The sequence below is a fragment of the Telmatherina bonti genome (genome assembly GCF_933228915.1).
Source record: "Telmatherina bonti genome assembly, chromosome: 5".
Taxonomy (NCBI): domain Eukaryota; kingdom Metazoa; phylum Chordata; class Actinopteri; order Atheriniformes; family Telmatherinidae; genus Telmatherina; species Telmatherina bonti.
The window spans coordinates 27,819,695-27,846,083 of NC_136623.1; the positions used below are offsets into that span (position 1 = coordinate 27,819,695).

At 38.3% G+C, this 26,389-nt stretch overlaps 1 protein-coding gene across 2 annotated transcripts in view; it reads right to left on the minus strand.

The window, feature by feature from the left end:
* The window catches only part of LOC306756526 (RNA-binding motif, single-stranded-interacting protein 3-like), a 143,580-nt gene that overhangs the window by 51,988 nt on the left and 65,203 nt on the right, over positions 1-26,389 (minus strand). For both annotated transcript variants that reach the window (XM_079241282.1, XM_079241281.1), the window contains one exon: positions 24,767-24,858. In XM_079241282.1, coding sequence (XP_079097408.1) covers positions 24,767-24,858 — 92 coding nt within the window. The remainder of the gene's footprint in view (positions 1-24,766; positions 24,859-26,389) is intronic.

A 26,389-nucleotide genomic window follows, 5' to 3' on the forward strand; every position in this document is an offset into this window, starting at 1 on the left:
AAACAGGCCCCAGTAACAGATAATAAAGTTCCTTCTTCTTGTGTTTATCTGATTTCTTTTCAAGAGGCTTTGACAAGATGGGCTTTATATAATAAAATGGACTTTTTAAAAAAAAAAAGAAAAAAAAGAAAAAAGAAAACATTTTGGTTTGTGGGGTGCCTTGTGATTTTTCAGTGAAAAAAAGTGTGCCTTGGCTCAAAAACACTGGTCTACCCAACTACCAAATTTGATCACAATCATTCATTTTAAGTATTTCATTAGTAAAGTGTAGTGTCTGTTTAGTAAAATAGTTATTCTGCTGAATGTATAATGAATGAGAAGTGAGGGTAAAATTTGGGATTATAAGGGCTATTTTATAATAGACAAGCTGGCTACCTAAAGGAACTGAGTACTTTTTATGATTCTCTGACAATTCAATTACTCACATGCACTGTTCATTAAAAAACAAACAAAAAAAGATGTTAACAGTCAAAATATTAAACTCAAAGGTAAAAATGTCAATAAATAAACAGTATAACCACTTTACACTCCACCTGGAAATAAAAAGATGGTGAGAGCCTGCAATAAATGAAGCAGGGCTGAAGTATTAACTTTGATGGGAACAAGCTGGGCTTTTCTTGACAGAGAATCATCCCTGTTTGGCCAAGAATCATGTGAAACTGAAAAGAAAGGGGAGCAATCTGCCAGCCTTTTTAGAGGAATCAAAATGTCAACTTTTCTTTCTTCATTTGATTTTAAGAGTGCATGGGTACCGTAGGGTTTTATTATCACAACTATATAAACTGAAACACGTTTCTCTGATCTTTTTGACATTTTTTGACATTTCCTACCATTGGAGAACCAAAATATATAGTACAATTTCTGTATTAACTCACACTCTCTGCCCTCCTCCCTCCTTAACTGAAGGGCTCACTGATTGTCTGTATCAAAGGATTTCATGAGACAAAAGCAAAAAACCAGAGGGCCAGATTACCATATCAGTAAGGAAATTCTTGCTTGGAAAAAGGAAGAAATTAAATTAATAGTTTTTAGATTAACACATTTAATGCTTTTTTCCTGTATGAGTCTTGTCAAATCTTTAGGGATTTAAGTTGAGAAAGAGTGAAAGAGATCTGCAAAGTAAAAAAAAAAAAGTTCTAACTGCAAAAAAAAAAAAAGAGAAATTATATGCTCCTGGCACATGAAGCACTGGTTTAGACTCAAGGCTCAGATAAAGTCGTAAGGAAAGAAAAAGTATTGGATTCTGAGCAAAGATTTGCACTGTGACATGTCAAAGTCCAAACAAGCATGCAAACATTTTTAAGAAGCTGCACAGTTCTTGGTGATGATTCCCAAAGTCACATCATACTGAATATTAATGCTTGGAGGGGAAAAAAAATTCCCTTGAGAACATTTAGGCAAATAAAAGGCAGTGTAAATGAGTAAATGAGGGGTTTTTTATGCTTATGGGTATTTTCATATAAACTTTGCTGCAGTGAATGTTGAAGCTGTCATATCATCCAAGGGTTTCTAAAATTTGCAGCGCTTGTAAAAGTGATACAAAATTGCAAGCTGGTAGACACACTGCTGTGTGAGAGTGTTCACATGCACCCCACTGCTGAACTTACCCATAAAGGTCTAGAATGGAATACGAGTTTACACTTCTATGAAAGACCCTTTTCATCAACTCTCAAGATCTCAGCTACCAACCATCAAGGTTAAGAGTGACTGTACAACTGACCCCAAATGCATTCAGAAGAAAGTAATATAAAACACTGCTTAAATTACCACCATAACTTTGGAGAAATTTAATCAGTGTGTGAAATGATTGGGCAAAAATGAGTGATGAGCTGTGGGATAAATTACCCAAAGGTACTGGGCTCAGTTGAAGTTATATGTAACATACAGTAATGGCAAAGCAGGGAGATGCAAAGCCAAAATCGGTCTCATACTTAGCCATAAAAAATGACTGTAAAAGTTTCTTTATTAGTAACATGTTTATGTTTCTTCTGGCTGGCTTTCATTTTTTTAAAAGATCCTTTTTTTTTCTACCAAGATTTGTCATATTTAGCAACACATTGATTTCATAACAGCACCTACATGTATACTTAGTTGATTTTCACAAAGTGTAATATGAATGGCTGAGCAGCCAAGCCAGCGTTGCTAGATTCTCTGCCTCCAACACAAACACACACAAATGTGTAAACACAAATGCCTGTTGTGTGGTTTGTGCTTTCACCTGACACTATTTCATTCTGATCAATGCCTTTGTCCAACACAGCCAAAGCTTGGAAGCTGTGGCCTGTTGCCATGGTTATCTCTATTTGAAACCAGAGGGATTAACCTCAGGGGGATAGCTTGGGATAGTGAGACACACAGAGATAGATAAAGTATGAGAGAGGGGAGCAAAACAGCACAGAAAAGTGGAAAAAAACGTTTGGGTGAAAAAAATTATAAAAGTACAAAAAGAAATCTCATTTTGTGCCCCCAGGAAATATCAATATTCAAACTGCCATTCTCCTTTTTGTTTCTTCAGCAAAAAAAAAATATATAGTGATAGTATAGTATAGTATATAGTCTGTTTTTTTCATATCTACACAGAAAAAAATGTAATTAAAACATTCATTTAACATGAGTGCTCAGACAATTTTCTTTGCTTATTTACTGATTTTTCAACACACATTTAGTAACAATAAAAAGAGTTGTTGAATGGTCCTACCAGCTTCAAATATTTCTCTTCAACAAATGTCCATCTTTATTTGGCCAAACTGATGACTTAATCTTGGTTAGAAAAGGAACATCTGTGCACAGACATTTTCATGTTCCATCTGAGATATTCTGGTGGGTTAACATCCAAATTAAATGTAGTTGAATGTGCTGACAACAAAATCACACAAAAAATATCATATACACAAAAAAAAAATATATTAAATGTATCAACCCATGGAGGTCTGGTTTTGGAGTTATACTCAAAATTAAAGAGGAAAAACACACTACAAGCTGATCCAACTTTGATGTAATGTCCTTTAAACAAGTCAAAATGAGGCTCAGTAGTGTGTGTGGCCTTTGCGTGTCTGTATGACCTCCCCACAATGCCTGGGCATGCTCCTGATGAGGTAGCGGATGTTCTCCTGAGGAATCTCCCAGACCTGGACTAAAGCATCCACCAACTCCTGGACAGTCTGTGGTGCAGCTTGGCGTTGGTGTGTAGAGCGAGAAATTATGTCCCAGATGTGCTCAATTGGATTCAGCACAGTGTTGGGCTGTGAGCACAACTCCCACCTGTGGACATCAAGCCCTCATACCACCCTCATGGAGTCACATGCACATTTGTGGCCTGCTGGAGCTAATTTTGCAGGACTCTGGCAGTGCTCCTCCTGTTCCTCCTTGCACAAAGGAGGTAGCGGTGCTGCTGCTGGGTTGTTGCCCTTCCACAGCTTCCTCCAAACCTCCTGATGTACTGGCCTGTCTCCTGGTTGCACCTCCATGCTCTGGACACTACCCTGACAGACACAGCAAACCTTCTTGCCACAGCTCGCATAGATGTGCCATCCTGGATGAGCTGCACTACCTGAGCCACTTGTGTGGGTTGTAGTGTCCGTCTCATGCTACCACTAGAGTGAAAGCACACCAGCATTTAAAAGTGACCAAAACATCATCCAGAAAGCATCGGAACTGAGAAGTGGTCTGCTGTCACCACCTGCAGAATGTGGCCTCCCAGGATTAAAAACATTCGACTGGATTAAACAATAGTTGTACTTCTTTCTCTGCAGTAAGATTGGTCCACACAGGACGAAGACAGAGTGACCATTTGACCCAAGAGGCGTGGTGACACTCAGAGATTTACACCTTTACTCCCTACAGAATGCAGCTGTGTCAACACGAAGGATTAAAGCACATCTAACAATTTATGGTCGCAGGTCGGGGGAAATGCCGAGAGTCGCATCTGACCAAACCCTGGTTCTGGTCAGAAATGACACTTCTAAGCCAAAAGACGAGACTCCATGGCGCCAGAACAACCCCTCCCCTGACGGAGAAGGAGACAGAAGGAATCCAAACTTCTTTCCCCAATTAAAGGAAACTTTAGATGCTTAACCTCCTGATCTTATTCAAGGGTCGAACTGATTTAACTTAGTCTAAATGACTGTGGTTAATTGTTTTGATTGAATTTCTTCTTTTCCATTATTTTATCTTGATATGTGATTTAATTCTTTGAACTGATCACACACACATATTAATCATAAACACTGCATTAAATAATTGTTGATTATGTTTTCTAAGCTTCAGACTTCTCTTAAGCTACTAATGTGAATGAATAAAATGTGAGTTTTCTTTTTAGGATCACCCAATGAGGACGAGTCATGACAATTAATTAATCCACCTTTAATAAAAATTACATGTAGCCAATCTTTTCATGTGTGAAAGTAATACTATAAAATGCTTTCCTTCCCCAGCAAACGAGGAATCTGCATAACTCTGAAAGAATGTGATTTGATGTGTATTGCGGCAGACAAAGCAAGGAATTGAAAGTATCCTGTTCACATTAATGAGATGCAGAGGGAAGGAACTAGAGCTGACCGGATTGGATAAGGTTGGTCAGCCTCTGACAGAAGCAACTCATGATTGGCTGGAAGTTCGAGAGGCGGGTCTGTTTAAATTAGACTGGCAGACCAACTTCCTAGCTTTTTCTCCTCCAGAGTTTTTTTTTACTTTTTCGTCTCCTCTTAAAGTTTCTGCTTTTCTTTTGTCCTCTGTTTAGTTCTTTAGCCCTTTCGTCTTCTTTTTCTTTTTGTTATTTCATTATAAGTTTTTACCTCTCCGTTCTTCCGAACGGGAGAAAGTACAACAAGTGTTTATTTGTAACCAGTATTTTTCCCGAGATCAGTAATTAACTAGAACCGTAGCTCCAACTTTTTCCATTACGTCTTTACACGTAAAATCTGGAACTATCTATTTTTGGGACAATCTGGATCATCATCACACCGCTCTGGAACTCCGCTGAACGGATCCAGAAGGCCAGAGTAGCTGCGTAGACCTACATCTTCTGACGCTCCAGGGATCCAATTCCCCCGGAAACGCGCCGAATAGGGGACCAACCACCCGCTTCGACCCACACTCCGGATTCAGCGTTCAAAGTAGGATCTGATAGCGCTCTGACATTTGTGATGTCCCAAACCAGTACATCCAATTCTAATTAAATAATTAAATTCGAATTCTTATCCAAATTTAGAATTATTGAACACGTTCTTGTCAAAGATTTAAGTAAGATAATCATCCCGATTTATTTGCTTAATTCCAACCAGTTTCTTCCTGCTCCATCTCATTTAATTAATCTCAGCGTTCTTTATTAATGTTATAAATGAAATTCCATATTGACAAATTCATCATACCATCTCACCAATAACATCTCTCCATCATTGCTCATTTTCACTGCTGTATGTTTACCATCATTGTAAATAAATATGTATAATCAATTCATCCGTTATTGTCATAATTTCTGAATGCCCGATTTCTGGTTCATTCGTTCTTAGGATTTACTCCTTTGAAGTGAGACTGTTTATTGAATTGAGTTTATTTCAGGTGTCTCATCCGCCTGAATTTTAAGTTAATTAAAGGTGATGAGTGGTGCTCCGAGGTAATTAATAAATTCATAATTTGTAGAGGCTATTCCGCTACAAGAACCACTCCTTTATTAGGTGTGTCTTGCCAATTGCCTATAATTTCCATGTGTTTACTATGCCATTTGCACAACAGCATGTGAAATTGATTGTCAAACAGGGTTGCTTCCTACATATTATATATATATATATATATATATATATATATATATATATATATATATATATATATATATATATATATATATATATATATATATATATATATATATATATATATTTGGATGGTAAATTCCTATAAAGTCTTGGTTCCCTGCAAGTCATTGCATTGCTGAAGAGACATAGCAACAACATGCATGACCGAGATCTTTTGTCAACGACTACTCAGCCAGATCTCACAACTTTATACGGCATTTCTAATTTTCTTCCATTCTACAGAGGTGATGGATTGCTGTGACATGAAATACTCAACAAATTTGCTTCTTGATCTATATCATGACACTTTCCTGTCTCAATTGTCTTTGGTAAATTCCCTTGACTCTCTCTGGTATCTGTGGAGTGGGCCTTGGCTTTTGTTATCTGGTTATATTACACACTGAACAAAAGGTCAAATAAGACTGTTAAATGATCTGGTATTTATTTATTCATTTTGCTGCACAACTGTTATAAAATCAGAGATGGGGAGATTCAAAAGGAACAATGGAGAGGGTAAAAAAATAATTGTGAATCTCAACACATTCAACGTGATAGTAAAAAAAAGTAAAAGTGAAAAACAGTTTTCTAGCTCATGTTTAGACCATGAAATATGATCTCAATACAGCAAAACAATTGCAAAACTCAGAACCAGCTCCAAGACTGATTTAATGTCCTTCTGCAATGTTGCCAACTTTATTTTTTCCTTGATTTCATGCTTTTTACAGCTTGGTTTGCTTGTACATAAACCAGTAAAAGTGTGAAATTGATCTTAGTTTTAAACAAAATTAACCATTTCATGTATAGTAGACTACTGCACTGGATATCCATTAGAAAGGCATTTTCTGTGTGTAGTATGTGCTTATGGTTTTGGCTGCTGTGGTTTACAGATGAGAGAGAAGAGATTTTTCACCTGTCTTTAGATGTCAGGGTGAGCACAAACACTGGCCAGCTCACAGCTTGTTGGGCCATGGTTATTTACTTTTAAAAAAGAAAACCATCTTAGTCAGTAGCTACTAAAAGAGTCTTGAACACATGCACTGACACAAAGAGACACATGCATAGCAGCGAACATGTTATATCTGCAATGGTATACACAGTCCTACACCCCTTCCCCACCCAACAACACACATACATCAACCAACAAGAGTTTTAATGCTCTCATCATTAGAGCGGCACTACCAAAACAGCATCCTAATGGCCATTATATCTTCTGCCAAAGATGGCTCATGACAACACACTCACACATTTGTTTTACTGCCCAACCAGTTCAAATTGATTAAGTTCATTGCCCTCCTGAGACAGAGCTTTGTTAAAGTAACAACAAAGAAACAACTGCCACAAACTGGCCATTTTCCATTTTGGCTCTCAGCAATGAAATGAGACCAAACTTGTCGTCACCAATTTTAATTTCGCCCTCATCTCTAACATGAGCAAAACACACCAGTAAACAACTTATTTCATTGGTTTATATAGAAGCATAAATCAAAGACCTTTTTAAAACATTTTACATAAAATGGAGCAGCCAGTAAGTTTTACCCACTGGATGAACAGAGAGTCTGTCATCTTCCCAGAATGTGATTGTTTCTAGAAAGTCACCACTAGTGGCAAACAACTGGACTTTCTATGATCTTCAAACACTTTTTTTTTCTTTCATTTAGCTGGAATTTAAAGGTAAATCTTCAAAAATGTATGTTGTATATAATTGTTTTCACTTTTACTTCACAGTTATCAAAAATATTTTGGCTTTGATTTTTAAAGTGACTGTTGATATGAGCATTTGACCCAGTTTGACTTATAGATAATATGAAATCAAAATGAATGAATGTAATTAAAACACTTAAATGAACTCTTTTATTCGTGAATTAATACTGCATTAATAAATATTTTACTTTGTATTCATTTAATGAATTCTATGAAAATATTTATCAAATCATATATTATCATATATGGAAATCACATATTATATAAATATGTTATGTGTATCATTATCTGTTCATATTGATCACAAAGACAAACTTGTGAAATTGCAATGTATGCATTTGCATTTAATTATAATGTAAATTACCAGCCAAAAGTTTGGAAACACTTTCCCCCAAAATTTAATGGAAAGTGTGCCCACACCTTTGAATGGTACTGTATTTATATATATTTCAGTGTGTGGTGGTGAATTTTATGATCAATAATATTTACTGTCCAATATCCATCTTCATTCATGTAAATGTAAAATAGCTTGTAAATAAGTGTCCAGTGTAGTGATCACTATGCATGAAAGAGTTAAACATCTGGAAATCAAATTCAGTAACACTGAATAATTTGTTTCGCAACCTTTCCATATGTATCCTATAATGTAGAATTAATCTAAAAATAAATGTGTCCAGAGAATCCTGTGCACCCTTTTTTATTTAATTAAAGGTCACACCAAATATGTCTGCAGTTACATGGAGGGAAAAAAAAATTACAAGGTAAAAACTTTCATTGCAGAAAAAAAAACAAAAAACTGACCTTCTCTCTTTAGTAAAGATTTATTGATAGAACAGATAAAAACCACAAAACACTGGACAGAAAATAAATCAAATGAAACATATAACATCATGAAAAAGAATAGACACTAGCCATCAACCCAAAGCTTTCTTGAATAATATGAACTTCGTCTGCCTCTGAAGAGTCCACAGGGTAAAACACACAGGGACAGAGACAAGTCCTTCCAGAGTCTGGGGGCTTCCACCATAAATGCTAAATCCACACAGGTTTTGAAATAGGTCTTTGGGACTTGGGGATGCACTGCCCAGCAGAATGAGGAATAGGGATGTAGTAGGTCAGCAATATACTGTGGAGCCTGATGATGAAGTGCATGAAAAAAACTACAATTTTTCATTTTTAAAACCTTTTTTTTGCTTTACAGCAGCTAGCTGCATCTACTCTTCCTGGGGTCCTTTGTTGTATTTGTATTGTGAAGTCAATACAAAAGTTTGACTAGTAGCCAATGAAGGCTAGATAAAATGGGGGGAATATGGGATATTTTACCTGATTAGTCAAAAGTCTAACAGTGTAGTTTTGTACACACTGCAGTCTATATAAAATAATCTTATTTAGACACGCTGTGACAGGGTTTTATGTTGTTCCCTAATAACATGGCGCAGTCGGGACTTCGTTTGAGGTGGTTCATTGTGCTCTTGGGTAATCTACCAATGTGCAGCAATGTTTACAGTGAACAAATATGTACAATATTTACACCGATCTCTAATACACAATATTTCCAGCTCAAAACACACTCCGCTACTCTCGCTACGCTCTGTACTCCTCACTCCTCACACTTGGAATGAGCATCTCAAGAACTTAAAGCGCCGCCCCCAATGGGAACTCCCCAATTACCAGAAATAACTGGTTTCTTCAGTCCCCACAGTAATACATGTACAACAGATCCACAAATAATACACATTCGTAAACCCAATAAACATTTTCCACAGTTGAAACATAAAGAAAACAGACGTGATACTCTGGCGATCAGTGAGTCACGAGATGACATCACTGCCGCACTGCAACATGCTCCGGCCATTTCAGCCCTGTAAAACCACTGACTCGGTTTTCATTAACCCACAGCGGACATGGAAGATACCCTGGTAAGTTCCCCTCCCATAACCTGCTCCCAGTATCAGCAGCAACACCAATCGGTGTGCACCTCTAATAGTTATCCCTGCCAGGTGTACTGTCTGGGATGGTGGCTATGTAGGACTGTGGGTGTATTGCTGTGGATAAGACAGTCCTTGACACAGCCAGGTAGGTGGGTGTGGGCATCTGTGACAAAGTTGCTTTGTCACACACGTAAAGATGGAATTGCAAAAGTCTTTGATACAGTATGAGTAAATACAGATGATATATAATGAGATAAAACAGTTTTAAGGCTCTCAGATGGTCGTGGAACCTGAAGATTCAGGAGTCAGAGGGGTTTTTCAATTATTGCATCAACACACAGATGAGGATACTAAAGAGATGTAATGGGTAATCCATCTGTTGCATATATGAACCCTGCTGGAGCTGTGCAGCGGGAAAAAGGTTCCCAGTTTAAACTGTTGGGGGGAGTTTGTGTGTTTTCCCAGTGGATGAGTGGGATGTCTTCAGGTGTTCCAGCTTCTTCCCAAGGTCCAAAAACATGTTTATTATATTAATTGGTAATTCTAAATTAAGTTACTCTAGTGTGAGTGTGAGTCATTGAGTCTTTAGTCTGTGTGTTTGCCCATCCATGGTGTACCCTGCCTCTCACCTAATGACAGCAAGAATAGCCTGCAGCCTCCTGTGACTCAGAATAGTGTAAAGCAAATAATAGCAAAAAATACATAATCAGCACAAAATAGCTTTTATTTAATTTTTTTTTTTTTTTAAATTTTTTTTTTTTAGAAAGATTAACTTAAGTTGATCAGTAAAAGCACATTTAAACACCTAATTCTGGTTGTGTGTGTGAAAGTACAAGCTATAGAACTTCGTAAAACCAATTTAAAAGGATGACGGATCACGTAATGGACTCAATGCATTTCATTCGCAATGGTGCTATTTACTGGAGCAACTCTGATCTGCATAAATGCTGCAGAGGGACCAGAGGCATTGTCAGCATCACAACTATCCATGTTTTTTTTCAATCTACTCAACAAATCAGCAAAGTCCAAAAATCGACCCAAAGTATCTGCATAAACAGAGCTGTCAAGAGGAACAGCAGAAATGGATGTGTGATTGAAAATAAGAGAAAAATAAAAGAATGGCAAGTGAAGGTGTAGATCAGTCAACTTGAAAGGCACAGCAATACAAAAAGCCTCATTGGTTTTCAGTGGGCATGTGCAGACTCAGACATACTAAAAGGTTACAGCATTTGATTTGTGATATTCGACTCTAAAGGCTCTTTCTCTGTCTGGAGGAGCAGTTTGGCCACTGCTGTCCACAAAGTTTGATTGATGCTTGAATTATGCCATCCGAATGTGAATCGAGCCGACTCTGCTGTCTGCCAAATGATAAACAGCAAACATGCCAAGCCACCAATAACAATGAGAGATGTTAGCGCTGAACAGCCAATCAGAAAATAGATGTAATAGGGTCCCCATAAAATAGGGAAATTTCAGTCAGCCTCTTTCTCTACCATTATTACACTCGACTAGTTCGGCATGTACGCCTCTTAGTCTGTGGAAAGGCTTTAAATGCAGCGCTATTCATTTTTTTTCAAACACTGTCTTTTTATTTCCTTCCTGCATTTCCTCCTTCTCCTTGATCACTCTGCATTTCTCCCTCTCAGAGATCGGGTTGCCCACTTCGTGTTCACTCCATCTCTCTCCATCCTCTCATGCGACAGTTTGGGCTTCCCACTCCCTCTCTCCATCAATCTCTCGGTGCACTCTCCTTTTCTCCAGCAGCCCACTCCATGGCTTATTCCACAGAGGGAGAGAGAAAGTGGGGATAGGCATTTTATAGTGTTTTCCAGTTATCTCCGTCCTTATAGCGCTGTTCTGAATCAAACCAGACACCACCCCCTCTCTCCTGCAGCACACTCCATTCCTCCTCTGTTCATGGTAATACTTCCCTCATTTCTCTCTGGACTGGTGTCCTTTCTTTACCACTCTACCTAGTGGTAAACATGGCCCCAACTCAATTTTTAAGACATGTTGCTGGCATGTTCTAGGTGAGCTAATATTTGAACAAATTAGTAAAATGCCATGCTTTCAACATGTGATATGTTTTCTATGTTCAACTGTGACTGAAATGTATGGAGAGACTATTGACTCAGTATCATTGGCTATTTTACAAGTGCTCCAGTGGTTCTGAAACTTGTTTCATGCTTCTGGGAGCCTTGCTCTCTATATATGTTGCTTTACAACATGGCATCACGAGCCAGTGGTTGCATTCAATAAATGGATGTGTTGAATGCACAGACCATGACTGATTAAAAAAAGAACCTGAGATAATATTATCAGAGGAAACTAAGAAAAGAAAAACAGTGACAGAGCAAGAGTTATGAAAAGAGTCAAGATCAGACTGGCTTTTACTCGTTGTGAAGAACTCAGAGAAGAGACTGGATGTAATACACATGATGTGTAAGCCTTCATTATCAGCCCAAATTCCAAAAATCTGCCAAAGTGTTGCACTGCCGCTTTAAGTTGCTTCAAATGTAATATTGATTCCCATTACTATGCAATGCCAAGAGGTCCTGGCAAAGCAGGGCAGTGTGACATGCTAGGAATGAGACTTGTTTCAAATTATTAAAAAGGCTTTTAGAAAGAATTTACCTTTTTTTTTTTTTTTTTTTGACAGCCAGTAGGCTACTTTTCATATCATTTATTTCATTTAAATAAAACACAAACCACTAGCTGATTAACTGTGTTTACAAAACAAATTGCACTTTTTATTTGATTTAAATACATTTGTGAATTATACTTTTCATAGTGATTTGCTGGTTCATTTGCGATCAGAAATGCTACCATATAGTCATATTTGGTGACAAAATGACAGGGAAACGGCTTGTATCTTTTCCTGAGATGACAAAAATGGAAAATAAACTTTTTTAAATACTGCAATTTAGTTTCTTGATGTTAAGTTGAAGCTTGAATAAGTGAAAATATTTTTCTATCAGAGATGCAACAGATGCACATCAATTACAAAAGCACCTACTAAAAGTTCCTCCTCATTTCCATTTCTTTGTCTTACACACACTCTTTTGATCCCATCCTGTCTGTCGCTTTCTTTTCTTCTCTCACTTATCCACTTAAACCCTCCATTTCTCTCCCTCCCATCATCCTCCACACACTAACAAAAAAAGACAAATGCACACACGTATACACAGTACATGGCTGGTAATGCAGGGTTAATACGATTGGAGAGCAGCTGATGGCTGTGCACATTCAGGCCAGATTACATTTAATTCGTTTGGGTTCCACTCACTAAAATCCCTCTAGAACTCCTCTCTCCATTCCTGTCCTCCTCCTTATTGTCCTCCTCATCCTTTTGTTGGCCGAGAGGTGGTCAGGCCACGTAAAAAGGCAGCTTTGTGCAGAGGGGACAGGATGAGCAGACATGCGTGCTCTTTTAGATTTGTAATGAATGCATGTTCACAGAAGGACTAAGCTACTCAGTTGTCCTTCAATTTTAAATAAAACACAAGTCATTATCAGCGTCGGACAATGTCACCTCTATCCCGATTTAGACAAAAGGATGGAATATGAGGGGAAACAGGAATACTACAATTCTTTAAATGTCTTAAAGATTGTGAAGGTTTTATATTTTCAGGGATGTGTTCATACTGAAAGCAGCATGGCTAAAATTAAAAAAAAAAAAAAAAAATCCTTTTTCGATGTGATGTACATAATGTAAAATCATTATTATTTCTTTCTACAACAAACACATTGGTAATTATGACAGTAATTTTTATCATATTAAAAATGTTGATGATGGTCTGGTGACCAAAATGTTCACTTTTATTTTGTACCTTTTACTTTTTTTTTTTTTTTTTTTAAATATAAATGTAAAGAAATCATCAATTTTTGCATCATAAAGCTTCTATATTATTTATTGTGTGGGCCTCTTCCATTTTACATTGTTGAACATGTAACACCATGTATTTGTGTCCCTAAATAGCAATCACTGGGCAGTAATCCATGTGACAAAATGTAATGAAAAATAAATTTATAAAAATAATAAAATGACAAAACTTTATTGTGTCTGTAAAGTTCCCTGATGACATTGTTGTGAAGTGGTGCTATAGAAATAAAGCTGAACTGAATTAAATCAATTTCAGAGGGAAAGGTAGTCTTTTAGTATTTTTTTTTTCATCTTTTGTCATTTTATTTGTTTACTAATTGTTACTAACATGAATATTTAAATGGTTTGAACTCACTGGTTTGAACTGGTTTTGAATTTAAATTAACTTGGAAAAACTTTGACAAACTTAATTTAATCAAGTGTTCCTAGGAAGTAAATCAGTTAAGTTCGTTCAGTTATTCTCTTGATTTCAAGTTAGATAAACTGGCTAGAATAAGTATAGTTATCCCCAACCTTATGTTTAAAAGTGGATGATGTACGGAAAAAAGGTCTTTAAAAAAGTTTTTTCAGCGTGTATCTAATGCATAAATGAATAATATTGTGCATTTATCGCACTTTTCACAGGTTGCCCGATGATTTTTCTGGACAGATTCTTTTTGCAGGATGACAAAACTTAATTTGTAAATAGAAATTATTTGTAAAGACTCGTTTACAGCTGCATAATATTGATGACTTAATATGAAAAATACTTTATTAATCCCCAAAGGGAAATTCAATATTGTAGTATATGGTAATTAATTTGAGGAGGTCTTGTTCCGGAGGCTGATGGCTGCTGGCAGGAATGATCTTCTGTATCTTTCAGTCTTGCATCGGACCTGAAGAAGCCTCTCACTGAACACACTTTGTTGTTTCATCACTGTGTTGTGGAGAGGGTGTAAAGAATCCTCCATCGTCTTCATCAGCTTGTCCAGCATTCTTCTTTAGACAATCAGCTCCAGCGGCTCCAGAGTTACTCCAATCACAGAACCATATCTATTGTATTTCTATAGTTATATCATTATAACTATTGATATCCAATGAATTGCTGTCTACAATAGCAACTAAGACACACACAAAGCTGTGGACTGCTTTCTTCATATCTTCACATGGGAGCAAAGAAAAGAGCAAAAACAAAAGATAAAATCTTCTGCGAGCCACTGCGTTATGTAAAGGAGCAGGAGTAATTATACTTAACTGACTGATCAGCTCAGTTGTTAGCTTACACTTTTTGCTTTGAAAAACAAAGTGAGCTCTTCCCAAGTCTAAAATGCTGACAGCTTTAGCTGCAACAACTCTCAGTCCGGCCTGTGTGGTTTTGTTTAAGGGTAATAAAACATCTTGTATCAACATTTGTAGCTTTTGCAGTGCAACATTCGCAGACAGTCTTATGGGACTTCATGGCATTTACTCAGTATCCTGTTCTGGAAATTTATATGGAAAAAAAAAAATCATCAACTTAATGATTTAACATTTTTTAATAAACAACTTTGTCAACAGGACTGCACGGTTGCATAGTGGTAAAAACTGTGGCCTCCCAGCAAGAAGGCTGCTGGTTTAATCCCTGGCTGGGGCGGGGCTTGAACAGTGGCCTTTCTGTGTGGAGTTTGCATGTTCTCCCCATGTATGCATGGGTACTCTGGCTTCCTCGCACCATCCAAAGACATGCATGTTAGGTTAATTGGTTACTTTAAATTGCCCATAGGAGGGATTGTGAGTGGTTGTTTGTCTCTCTGTGGCCCTGCGATGGACTGGCAAGCTGTCCAGGGTGTACCCTGCCTTTCGCCCAAAAACTGCTGGGATAGGCTCCAGCTTCTCCACAACCCTTAATTGGACTAAACGGTTAGGATAATAAATGAATGAACTTTGTCAACAGCATAACAGAAGTGGCGCTTCCAAATATATCCAGTTTTGATGACTGTAACAACACCCCCATGTGAACTGTTTCAGATGATCTGTCAGTAGAGTTCAGACCATTTAAAATTACGACCACTGCCAAATTTCTACATGTCCTTCCTGCTATAAAAAGAGGTTTTCTGTCAGTTTCTTATGAAGCTGAGTAATTTCAAAATAGTGTTTTATCAATGCAGGCTTTTGTGAGGACTGAAGAGTTTATGTGCAATGCTTGTGGCTGAAAAACACAGAGATAAAAGAAAAAAACAAAAACAAAATACAAGTTCAAGAGAAAATTCAAGCCACATTCAAACCATTGGGTGAAAGAAGAAAACAAAGTATGGTGTAAACAGACACAACAGTTTACCAAAAGAAACAGATGAGAGAATCTGAAAAAACAAAACAAACAGTTGAGAGGATGATCAACATGAGGATGCAAGAGACAGAAACACTCATGTCTTCCTGTCTCTTATCTGCTCTCATTTTTATTTCACATTTCATTTGATGCTTTTGTCTCCTTCCTAACCTCAGCTTTCTCACACACACACACACATGCACACACACACACACACACACACACACACACACACACACACACACACACACACACACACACACACACACACACACACACACACACACACACACACACACACACACTCACATCCTCCTAATGCTAATCTTACCCATCATAGCTAAAAGAATGCTTAGAAACAACATTTCTAACTCTGACATGAACGCCACTGGCATCCCCTTGTTTACAGGAAGTCCCCATGAGACAGTGTGCAGTCAGATTTTGGTCTCCATCTCCAAAGTGCACAGACACATGCGCACAAGGTTGAAATGTCACAAACACTGTTCATGTGAATAAACAACATCCAGGGATGGAAAAAGTCTGTCACTTATCACAAGGTAGAAATATAGGAAGCAAGGGCGAAAGACAGACTTTACTTTGGGAGACATCAGACTGAAACGCTGCTATTTATGTCTTTTCTCAGCCAAAAGAGCTCAGCCCCTCTCAACTTTGGGTGCAGGAGGTTTTTAAGGGCTATGCCTCATGCAAAACCTATTAGTTAAACTACAACCAAGTCATTTTTTGCTTATATTTTACTAATACCAAGTAAAGGAGAAAAAAACTTCATTGGGACCCACAGAGAAACCGTGTTACCCTGATGAAAATATGTTTAGTTAAACCACTGACACCAATCCAACTTACAAGTCCTGGCCTGTTTGCTTCTATAAGAACTTGACTGAACTGCAAATATGTTAATGTTCAAATGCTTAGTAAAAAACCAAAACAGCAAAAATGTAGCTCTGTCTGAGCAACTGCTTTCTTCGGTAATGGATCTGGCAACATTGGTAGGTATATGTGGTGGTTTCATTCTTGCTCCTTTAACACTTCACATGATGGCTTCTCTAAGGCGCAGAGTTTTCGCTTGAACTAAAAAACATAATAAAATAGTTGTTCTGATAAAGTAAGAGTCCCACAAAAATTATCCAAAGGGGTAATATTTATGCAAAATGTTTACAGTTCCTTTATTTTTGCAAAACACGAGATTGAACAAAACAAAGTACAACATCTTCATCCAAAGCAAGATGTCAGACTAAGAAAACAGAGAACAGTACACAGACAACCTGCTTCACATCTTCTTCTTGATCCCTGCAAACTGTTCACCCACCACCAGGTTATAGACTTCAACAGGAGTCTACATGAGTCCCCTGATGTCACCACTCCAGCACTGGTGATCTGTGTTTCATTGCCAGTAAAAACTGTCCCATCCTTTTAACTAATCTCCCTTTACTGAATTGTCCTTATCTGTTGATCATTGGCTTTAACATAGCAGCACAAAAACTGGTCCTCTTTGGAGGTTGGAATAACCCTCAAGCTTCAAGAGTGCGCCAAAAAGAATTGGTGTCACCAGCCTCAATCAGACACAAGAATTGGAGTCTGTCCATGAGATGAAATTCTCCACAGCGAGGCAGCTAAAAGGACCCCCACAACAATGTGAACAATGACAGAGTGAAAACGTGGCTCTTCTAGCCGCTTTACGGTGACTTAGTTGCCAGTATAAATTATGTTTAACACAATAAATTATGTAAAAAATGAAAAAAAAAGGATATGTTGTGGTTATTGTTGATGTGACACATGGAAAACACTGATTAGTGCTGGAAGTAACACCCCCTCTCCCCACCACTACAAAAAAAAGAAGAAAAAAAAATCTCAAGAACTTGATGTCATGGTGTAATTGTATTTTCAGTTCATTATAAGCTGGAGCTCTCGATTTACCAGTCGATCTACGTTCCTACCCTCACCTATGGTCATGAGCTGTGGGTCGTGACCGAAAGAACGAGATCTCGTATACAGGTGGCTGAAATGGGTTTCCTCCGCAGGGTGGCCGGGCTCACCCTTAGAGATAGGGTGAGGAGCTCGGTCATCCGGGAGGGGCTCAGAGTAGAGCCGCTGCTCCTTCGCATCGAGAGGAACCAGTTGAGGTGGCTCGGGCATCTGGTCAGGATGCCTCCTGGACGCCTCCCTGGTGAGGTGTTCCAGGCACGTCCCTCTGGGAGGAGACCCCGGGGAAGACCCAGGACACGCTGGAGGGATTATATCTCTCGGCTGGCCTGGGAACACCTCGGGACCCCCCCGCAGAGTTGGCAAATGTGGCTGGGGAGAGGGAAGTCTGGGCTTCCCTGCTTAGGCTGCTGCCCCCGCGACCCGACTCCGGATAAGCGGCAGAAGATGGATGGATGGATATAAGCTGGATCTAAAAGTAATTTTCAGGTTTGTGCCTAAATTAAAACACACTTTCACTGAACTGTAAATTCATTAAATATGCTGTTTCTCCATTTTGGTAAATAACAAAGCACAAGAGGCAATTATATTAAATATGATAAACTCAACCTTCATTTCTATGCTCCCCACCTGACATCACTTGAAACAGACTCCGTTGCTTCTACAGTTCAACTTGATCCTCTGGGAAATCCCCGCAAACAAGAAATGAAAGAAAATAAGAAGTAATAAATACAGGCTGGGCTCAGCGTCGTCATGACTGTAAGGTATTAACACCCGACACTGCCTCGCTCTATAAGCATGTGCTCTCATCACACTCTCCTCCATGAACCCACACGGTGTCTCACCCTCCCCCCTTCCTCCCTCTACCCATCACTTTGTGTCTTCACTCAAGCCTGTAACTAATGACTCTGAAAGCACCTGCTGCAAAAAACACAACACACACACACAACACACACACACACACACACACACACACACACACACACACACACACACACACACACACACACACACACACACACACAGGTATAAAGAGAAAGTGAAGGAAAAAACAGGGAAGAGAAGGGAGGTTGCAGGGTGGGGGGTCAGTCAAATTAGGCCAGAAAAAAAGAGGAAGTAGAGGAAGTTACAAGAAAAGAGGTGCAGAGAAGCGGGGAGACAAACAGGAGGTGCCAAGGACAAAGTGGAGGGGAAAAGACAGGAAGACAACCAGGGAGGGAGGTGTGAAGTGTCACTGCCAGTGTTACCATCTCTCTAATTAACATAGTGACCTTGGTCCTGTGGCACTGTTATTGCACACACTCCCTCTCTCACACACAGAGGCACATAACGCACACACCCACACACACCAATGCTACCATGCAGAGTTGATGCTTTTGTGTTTTCAAGTGATATTATGCAGCGATTTGAATTTTAACACACAATATTTTTACACTACTGAGCGTTTCACCCATATTTGTTTTACAAGGTTTCACATTCGTTTCACCCAAACTCAGACACATTCCCTGTTTTGTTCTTTGACAAAACGCAACATTAAAGCCAGGAGACGCATTGGGAACAGACAGAGAATTAGTTTCACGGCGTGCATTAACTGAGAATCGAATGAAGCTGTTGCGTTGTCTGAGTGGAAGGAGTTTAAGCCTATGGTATGACAAACGATGATTTGACACACATATGCCTAAAAAGACAGAAAATGAGAATCAGACAGGGAGATTTTATATATATATATATATATATATATATATATATGTATATATATATATATATATATATATATATATATATATATATATATTTATATATATCTTACAGCTGTAGCAGTAATCATCTCTTAGGTCAACAGTAATTACCAAAGAGATTGAGGAAACAAGTTTGTGAAGACACAGATTCACACAGTCCACCTTTTTTCCTTCCCTAATCTTCTCCTGCCATATTGTTGTCTTGTCTGGTTACTTCACAACAAAAATCATGAATCTGCCAGAAATAAGTTGTTAGCACAAGCTGTATTTAAGGGATGATGTTTTCTCACCCTGAACGCTGTTACACACACACACACACACACACACACACACATACCAGCAGTGTAATCCTGCTTCAGCTCAGCTCTAATTAATTCATTGGTGATGTCAGGAAGTTACTCTAATCATGGTTAACTCTGAGGCTGACAGATGAATTTTAAGCCTGCTTAGACTGGGAACTAAACATCCCTTTATTTAGCCTCTCAGACGACGCTGATCCTCCACATACCTCATATGATCCATGATGATCGTGTCTGGTTCTGCCACTGCATCTGAAATCCTTGCATGTCAAAAATCCTGTATTTCTGTTCATCTTAAATCTCGTGATTTGTCTTTGCACAGCTGCCGGCTCCTCCTTTCTGACACATTTTCTGACATCCACTCAACACCTTCAGTCTTGCCTAAAGCCACTATTGTTTTGGATTTTGAACAATTAGTGTATGGCAGAACTTCAAGATGTGATATCTTCATAGTCCTACACTCTTCACAAAGAAGCTCAAATAAGTTTGTATTCATGTATTCATTATCTCGTTTGTCTTTTAAATAAAATTTGTTCACTTTTTCTTTTTGTCAGACTGATTTGAACAGTACTTTTTTAAGTGTAAATAAGAAAAAAAACAAAAAACGATTAGATATGTAGAAGCACCACTCAAGCCAGGGGAAAGAAAAGGAGACTGCCAAGAGAAAATTCACTGTTTCCTCTTATAAACGGCACTGTGGAAGGTTTGTGCCCTTGTTTTTGCAACCTATGCTCACAAATCAGCAGTCTTTGCCTCCAGTTGCACCTCATAAACTCACAAATCTACTTTATACTGTAGTGTTCACACAGCTGTTTAAATTGGAGAACTTTCTTTTCCCTATTTCCTGTGTTTGAAGTACAACACATTCTAGATAAACATAATTTATCGCTGTCTGTAAAACCTAAGGTGCACCTCTATTCTGTAGCTGCTACGGGGTGCACCACTCATGTGGAGGTTTGCCAGGGCCGCTGTGTCTGTCAAGCCCACCCCTTCCTCCCCACCCTGTTTTCCATTCACTATTTTATTGCCTCTGTTGCTGTTAAGCCAAAAATCTTTTGTCAGCAAACTCCACAGGAAACTTAAAGAAAGTGGTTTCACATCAGCATATCTCTGTGGGCCTAATTAAATGCAAAACAATATTACATAGTTTTGGCATAAAACTGTATAAAATTCCAGGACTTAAGCACCTGTTCATCAAATATTTATGCACTTAACCATGAAGAATGTTTGTTAAGCAAACTAAATCACAAACTGCGGTCACAGATTACAAACTAAGAACACTGCTAAAAAATTTTGAGGAATTCATGTTTGCAAATGACAGTTTCAAGGACTGGATCGTTTCAAGGTTTTCCCGTTTTATGTTTTAGATTAATTGAGAAAGATTCACTTCATTTTTATTTGTTCATTCATTAATTAATTCATTTTCTATGTTGCTTAGTCCAGTAAAGGATTGTGGGAAGCCCGGGTCAATCCCAGCAATTCACTTTGTTTTCTCCTCTCACAAGGTAACATACAACAGCCCCAAAAGTCTAAAGCAAACCTAGTTTTTGAGTTTTTTTTAATCTTATGTACATAAATAAGTCATTTTCTTTGTCCAGCCAGAAAGTCACAGCCTGAATGAGTTTGCAAAGGAATTGCACATGAACAACCACTGAATGCATAAATCCTTTGGCTTTTCATTAAGTTGTGTGCAGGATGCTTTGGGTGTTCCTGCAAGATTGCAGGAGTGCTAAAGGGTTAATACCATGCCTAGATGAACACTGTTGGAAAAAATATATATAACGTTTTCTTCGAAGCGCTCAGAATGTCAGGTAGGAGTCAAGATTTATACTTCAACAAAGAAAACCAAAAAGTAACTTCAGTAAAATCTGGACATCTTGGTGTAACCCCATCAGCCAAGCTTGAATGTGACTGTGCATTGATGTTTCTTTTTCATTGTCATTCTGCCAAGAAACTCCTGATGGAAATTTGTGCCAAACAGAGTAAGACCACTCCATCTGCAGCGGGAGTTTAAACCAAAGAGTGTACAAATGCTTTATATGATAGTATGCAGGATATTCTGAATCTGTTCTCATGTTTATGATGTTTAAAGAAACCAACCACTTGTCTACAGAATGGTGGTGATTGACCTCAGATAAATAGAGTACTTTCCCTTTTGATGCCTTCCAATATAACCAAAACTGGTCTTTTTTTTTAATTTTACATCTTAACTTTCCATGTCAAAGGCTAATCTCGTAGTTCCCTCTGTCCCTGCTGTCTGCAGTAAAAAAAAAAAACAACAACAAAAAAAACTCCATATTTGGATTGTGTAAATAAATACAAGCTTTTTGTTCCAGTGAACATAAAAAGATGGTTGTGTAGTTGTTGTTGTGTAGAGAAATGAATGTTTTCAGTTCTCTGAAATAAATGTTCTCAATCTAATAAAAACCAAGATGTAGTCAAACTCCAAATAAGCTGCACATCTAATTAAAAATTCACATAATGGTTTTCGAAAATGTCTCACTCATAAAACTGTGATTCTGTGGAGTTAGGTGAGAAATCAGCAGCTCTCTGCATAATTAGTTCATGACACAGTTAGGGGCATGTGTAATTTCATTTGGAATTGACTCCTTGCCCTCTATTCCATATCTCTAGAAAACTCAATCTCCTAGGAGTCGAGGGTTCTTCCCTCTATAATACCAGCTACTAATTTCTCCACCGCCAAGCTGTTATAGGAGCAAAATAAGAGATGGAGGCCTAATGAAGAGAGGTTTAATAGAAGAGCAAGGCAAAGGTTGCTCAGAGGCTTGCTTCTGTTTAATTTAACGGGCTGCTCCTGCTGTCTGAAAACTGGCCTATTTTAATTGCACTCCTCTCTCATTTATGAAAGGAAGTATGCAGTGATTCGGCTTTAATGAATCACAAAACAAGGCAGGTTATTTTGTGTCGTTCTGTCTTTCTCTCACAGGCTTGTAGAAGTGATTGTGTTACTTAGGTCCACGTCATATGGTAAAGAAATGTTGCCCACATATGCAAACACAAATACACACAAACTCCTGAGTTAACTACATACTTTCTCTTAAGTCCCATGCACACTTGCCAACACCACTAACGCCCACTAACATCTGTATTTTAATATGCGTACAATCAAATTCATTTATGGGCATAAGTCAGTTATTTCCTGCCAACACTTCTGGTCAAAAGTGGTTGAAACATCATATCATTGCTAGATGTACAAATCATGTCCCATTTCCCAACATGATGCTTCGAACTACACTCACTATCATAAAGGCGGCGAGAGCTTGTCACTTCATATCATCCTTTGCCGACCCAGCCATAGAAGCCACCCAAAATCATTCAGTCAGTGTTTGAAGAGACTGAAGCAAAACATGTAAAAAAAAAAAAAAAAAAAATCCAATAATAAATAATTCTGTTTCAAATTTTAACAAAAGATACTGGGAAAGATAAACTGCACAGGCAAACTTTGTTTGTAGTCAACAATAATGAAGTGAACTTTTTCAGCAAGCATCTGGATGTGTGAAAAAAGGAAAAGAAAGATGAGTTTATTGATCAGGAATGCACAGCAATACTGATTACTGGCAGATATTCAGCTAGCTGAGTTAGTGGCTGCTGTGTGTCTGATGTGTCCTGATTGTTTCACTTTGACTTTGTCCTGAAAATGACTAGATTTGCTTACATTTCTCTCAGTATGGGGAGAGAAACATTTTGGGCCTTGTAAGCTCTGAAAGGTTATCCTGGATTGGTGCTTAAAAAGGCAAAAACATTTGTTGGGATACTTATTTATCCATCCAGCCATTTTCCGCCTCTTATCTGGGGTCGCGGGGGCAGCAGCCTAAGCAGGGAAGCCCAGACTTCCCTCTCCCCAGCCACATTAGCCAAGTCTGCGGGGGGGATCCCGAGGGGTTCCCAGGCCAGCCGAGAGATATAATCACTCCAGCGTGTCCTGGGTCTCCTTCCCGGGGTCTCCTGCAGGGACGTGTCCGGAACACCTCACCGGGGAGGTGTCCAGGAGGCATCCTGACCAGATGCCCGAGCCACCTCAACTAGTTCCTCTCAAAACCTATTTATTTTTACACAAATGTGAAAAAAGTTTGTACTGATCCAAAGATGGTGTAATAAGGGACTCCAGTATTTTAAAACAATTCCTTTTAAGAAACTACCAATTGTTTCTGTGGTAAAGGGAAATTTAAACTATTGGCATCAGCCATATTATTATATTAAACATTAGTCGTGATTTTGGTTTCAAAAACAGTTCATCCCTATTATACACAGTCCTTTGCTAAAATAGACCATATGCTGAAATTACCTTTGCTATGATCTTGCATATTGACATTTTATGTTATCAATAAGCACTGTCCTTTTAAAAAAAAATAAAACAAACTGAAGTAAAGTAGAGCAATGTATCAGATTAAACAACAGAAAGCTTTTTTAAACATCACAAATGAAGCTTTAGAAAGGGATGATGGCGTATTTATCTATGAGGCTATAATTCTTGATATCTCCTATTTATTTGTTTTTGGACATAAAACATTCAGGCCTTCAGTAACTGGACACCTACTAAGATCTTATGTTTATCAGAGAAGGACACAGCCACCAAGGCATCAGACATTGGATTGTAAACTGCAGTTTTACAGCCTCAAGATCCACATTTAGTTGTAGGTCATCTTGGCCTACTTGAACAAGATTCTATTGGCCTTAAAATCTGAGACTTATCTGGCATCTATTTAACAACAGCATCTTTTTTTAACAGGGCCAACAGCTAAACATAAGAAGTGAATCTTGCTGAAGACACCTAAATGGCCTGTGGGAATATGTATCACTCTGTCTTATGAGAAGTGGACCGTTTTACAGCAGGAGTCAACTGAAGGGATGTTTTGGAACCAGCACCTACCAAGCACTTTGGACTTTTTGTTCATGAATGTATGTATGCTAAATGAGACCTCTTATCATTTAATTATGAAAACACTAGTTTATAAACTAATACTTGACTGAATCAAAATTGCAGTTGTAATTCTGTGCATCAACACTGATACAGTCAATCCAGCAGCCATTATAATGATTATGATTACCCCATTGCCATCAATGTGATGACAAGATATATATGCATAGTATCGACAGCCTGCTTTTCTCAGTATGAATAAAACTAGCAGGAAGCCAAAAACTGCAAAACAACACAATATTAACCAACATGATGCTTACCTTCGCCATCTGTGCCTGGACTCCACTGGCTTTCAGCGAGGCCACAGCCTTCTGGGCTGCTGCAGGGCTGTCAAAGTCTACAAAGCCGTAGCCTGTACACACAAAAACACATAACAGAGGTAACTCAGGAGGGAAAAATAATGATGGAAGGAAAAGGCGAAGGGTGAAAAAAGTTTTTTGTTGTTGTTTTTGTCTATTTTGAAATGGCAGAAAAGAAAAATAAAGGAACAATAAGGCAATATTCTGAAATTTGTTAGCAAGTGCAATGGTAATTTCTGTGCCTGCGTTTTGTTTGCAGTGCTGCATAAACCTAATAAATGGGTCAAAATCAAGGCAGGTCACGTATTTCATGAAAGCTCCCTCGATAAAAACGTGTTTTGGCACTGAGCATTAAAACAACTGGTGTCATAACAGTACAGTTTTTCCATCTTGTTTATGATGCAAGTTGTTTTTTTTTTTTTATAGAACTGTGTTCATGTTTTGTGATAACTTCTGTGCATATTTTATGGTCTTACAAGGATCAAATGCATGCACACTATGCATTCTTTATATGTGCGACTCAGTGCTGAAGAATCTGGTTTACAACATGAGATCTACAACCTTCCAACAAACCCCCATTAATATTCTGCAGTGTTGCATGTGAGGTCATTCTTTCCTTGCACTGTTCTAAATGTCTCAGCGCATAAGAGGTATTACTCAACCCAAAATAACTTAAATCTCTACATTTAATACATATTGTTTAAAAAAAATGAAGGGACAAATAAAACAAGCTTCATTCGCTTTTATTGCAATAAATTTGGGGGCGATGTATCTGTTAGACTGCTGAGGCTCTTGGGATCTGGGCTGGGCCCTACAGGAAAAAGCAATGGACAAAAGGTCTGAGCACACACACATTAATCTCTACCTTCAGAAATACTGTGTGTCCTAAATTTACTGGGTCACGTTGGGTGGAGTTGGAAAGAGATGTCTGATGGTGAAATGTTTGTTCTCAGTCCTGTCTACTGTGTGGGTCAGATGTGAACATAACTGAGAAATGTGTGAGGCTGTGTATATGTAAAAGACAAATATAAGAGGCACTGGTGCCCTTTCAAGAGGCCAGGTAGCATTCAGAGAGCAGCAGCTTTGACTAACTAAATGTTTTTGAGTGGCTGGGTGTAAATGCAATTAAAATGATTCGCACTAAAAAGTCACACCAGATGAAATCTCCTATATGAGCTTGCTCAGAAGGAAAGGACAGGTTTATCTCTGACACATTTCACTCTTAACTTTTGTTGTTGTCTGCCTGTCTGTCTTTTTCCAGAAAATTGGAATAATGCCCTGTTTTGCTAATAAGCAGATTTTTTTTCCCCCCTTTTTCAGTTGTTCAAAGGCAGCAAGCTGCTTGCACAGCAAGATCTGCCCTGCACTCACAAATATTTATACCCTTGCTAATGAGAAACCCCTAATTTAGCCAAAATAGGGCTACGCAAACACACATGCAAACTATTGCTGTGGTACATACATAATGTACACACATTATTCCCTGCCACAAACACGGATCTAGAAAAACACTGATAAACAGATACACAGTGATAAAAGCCTCCTAAATGTATGCAAGCATGCGCACATGCACACAACATAAAG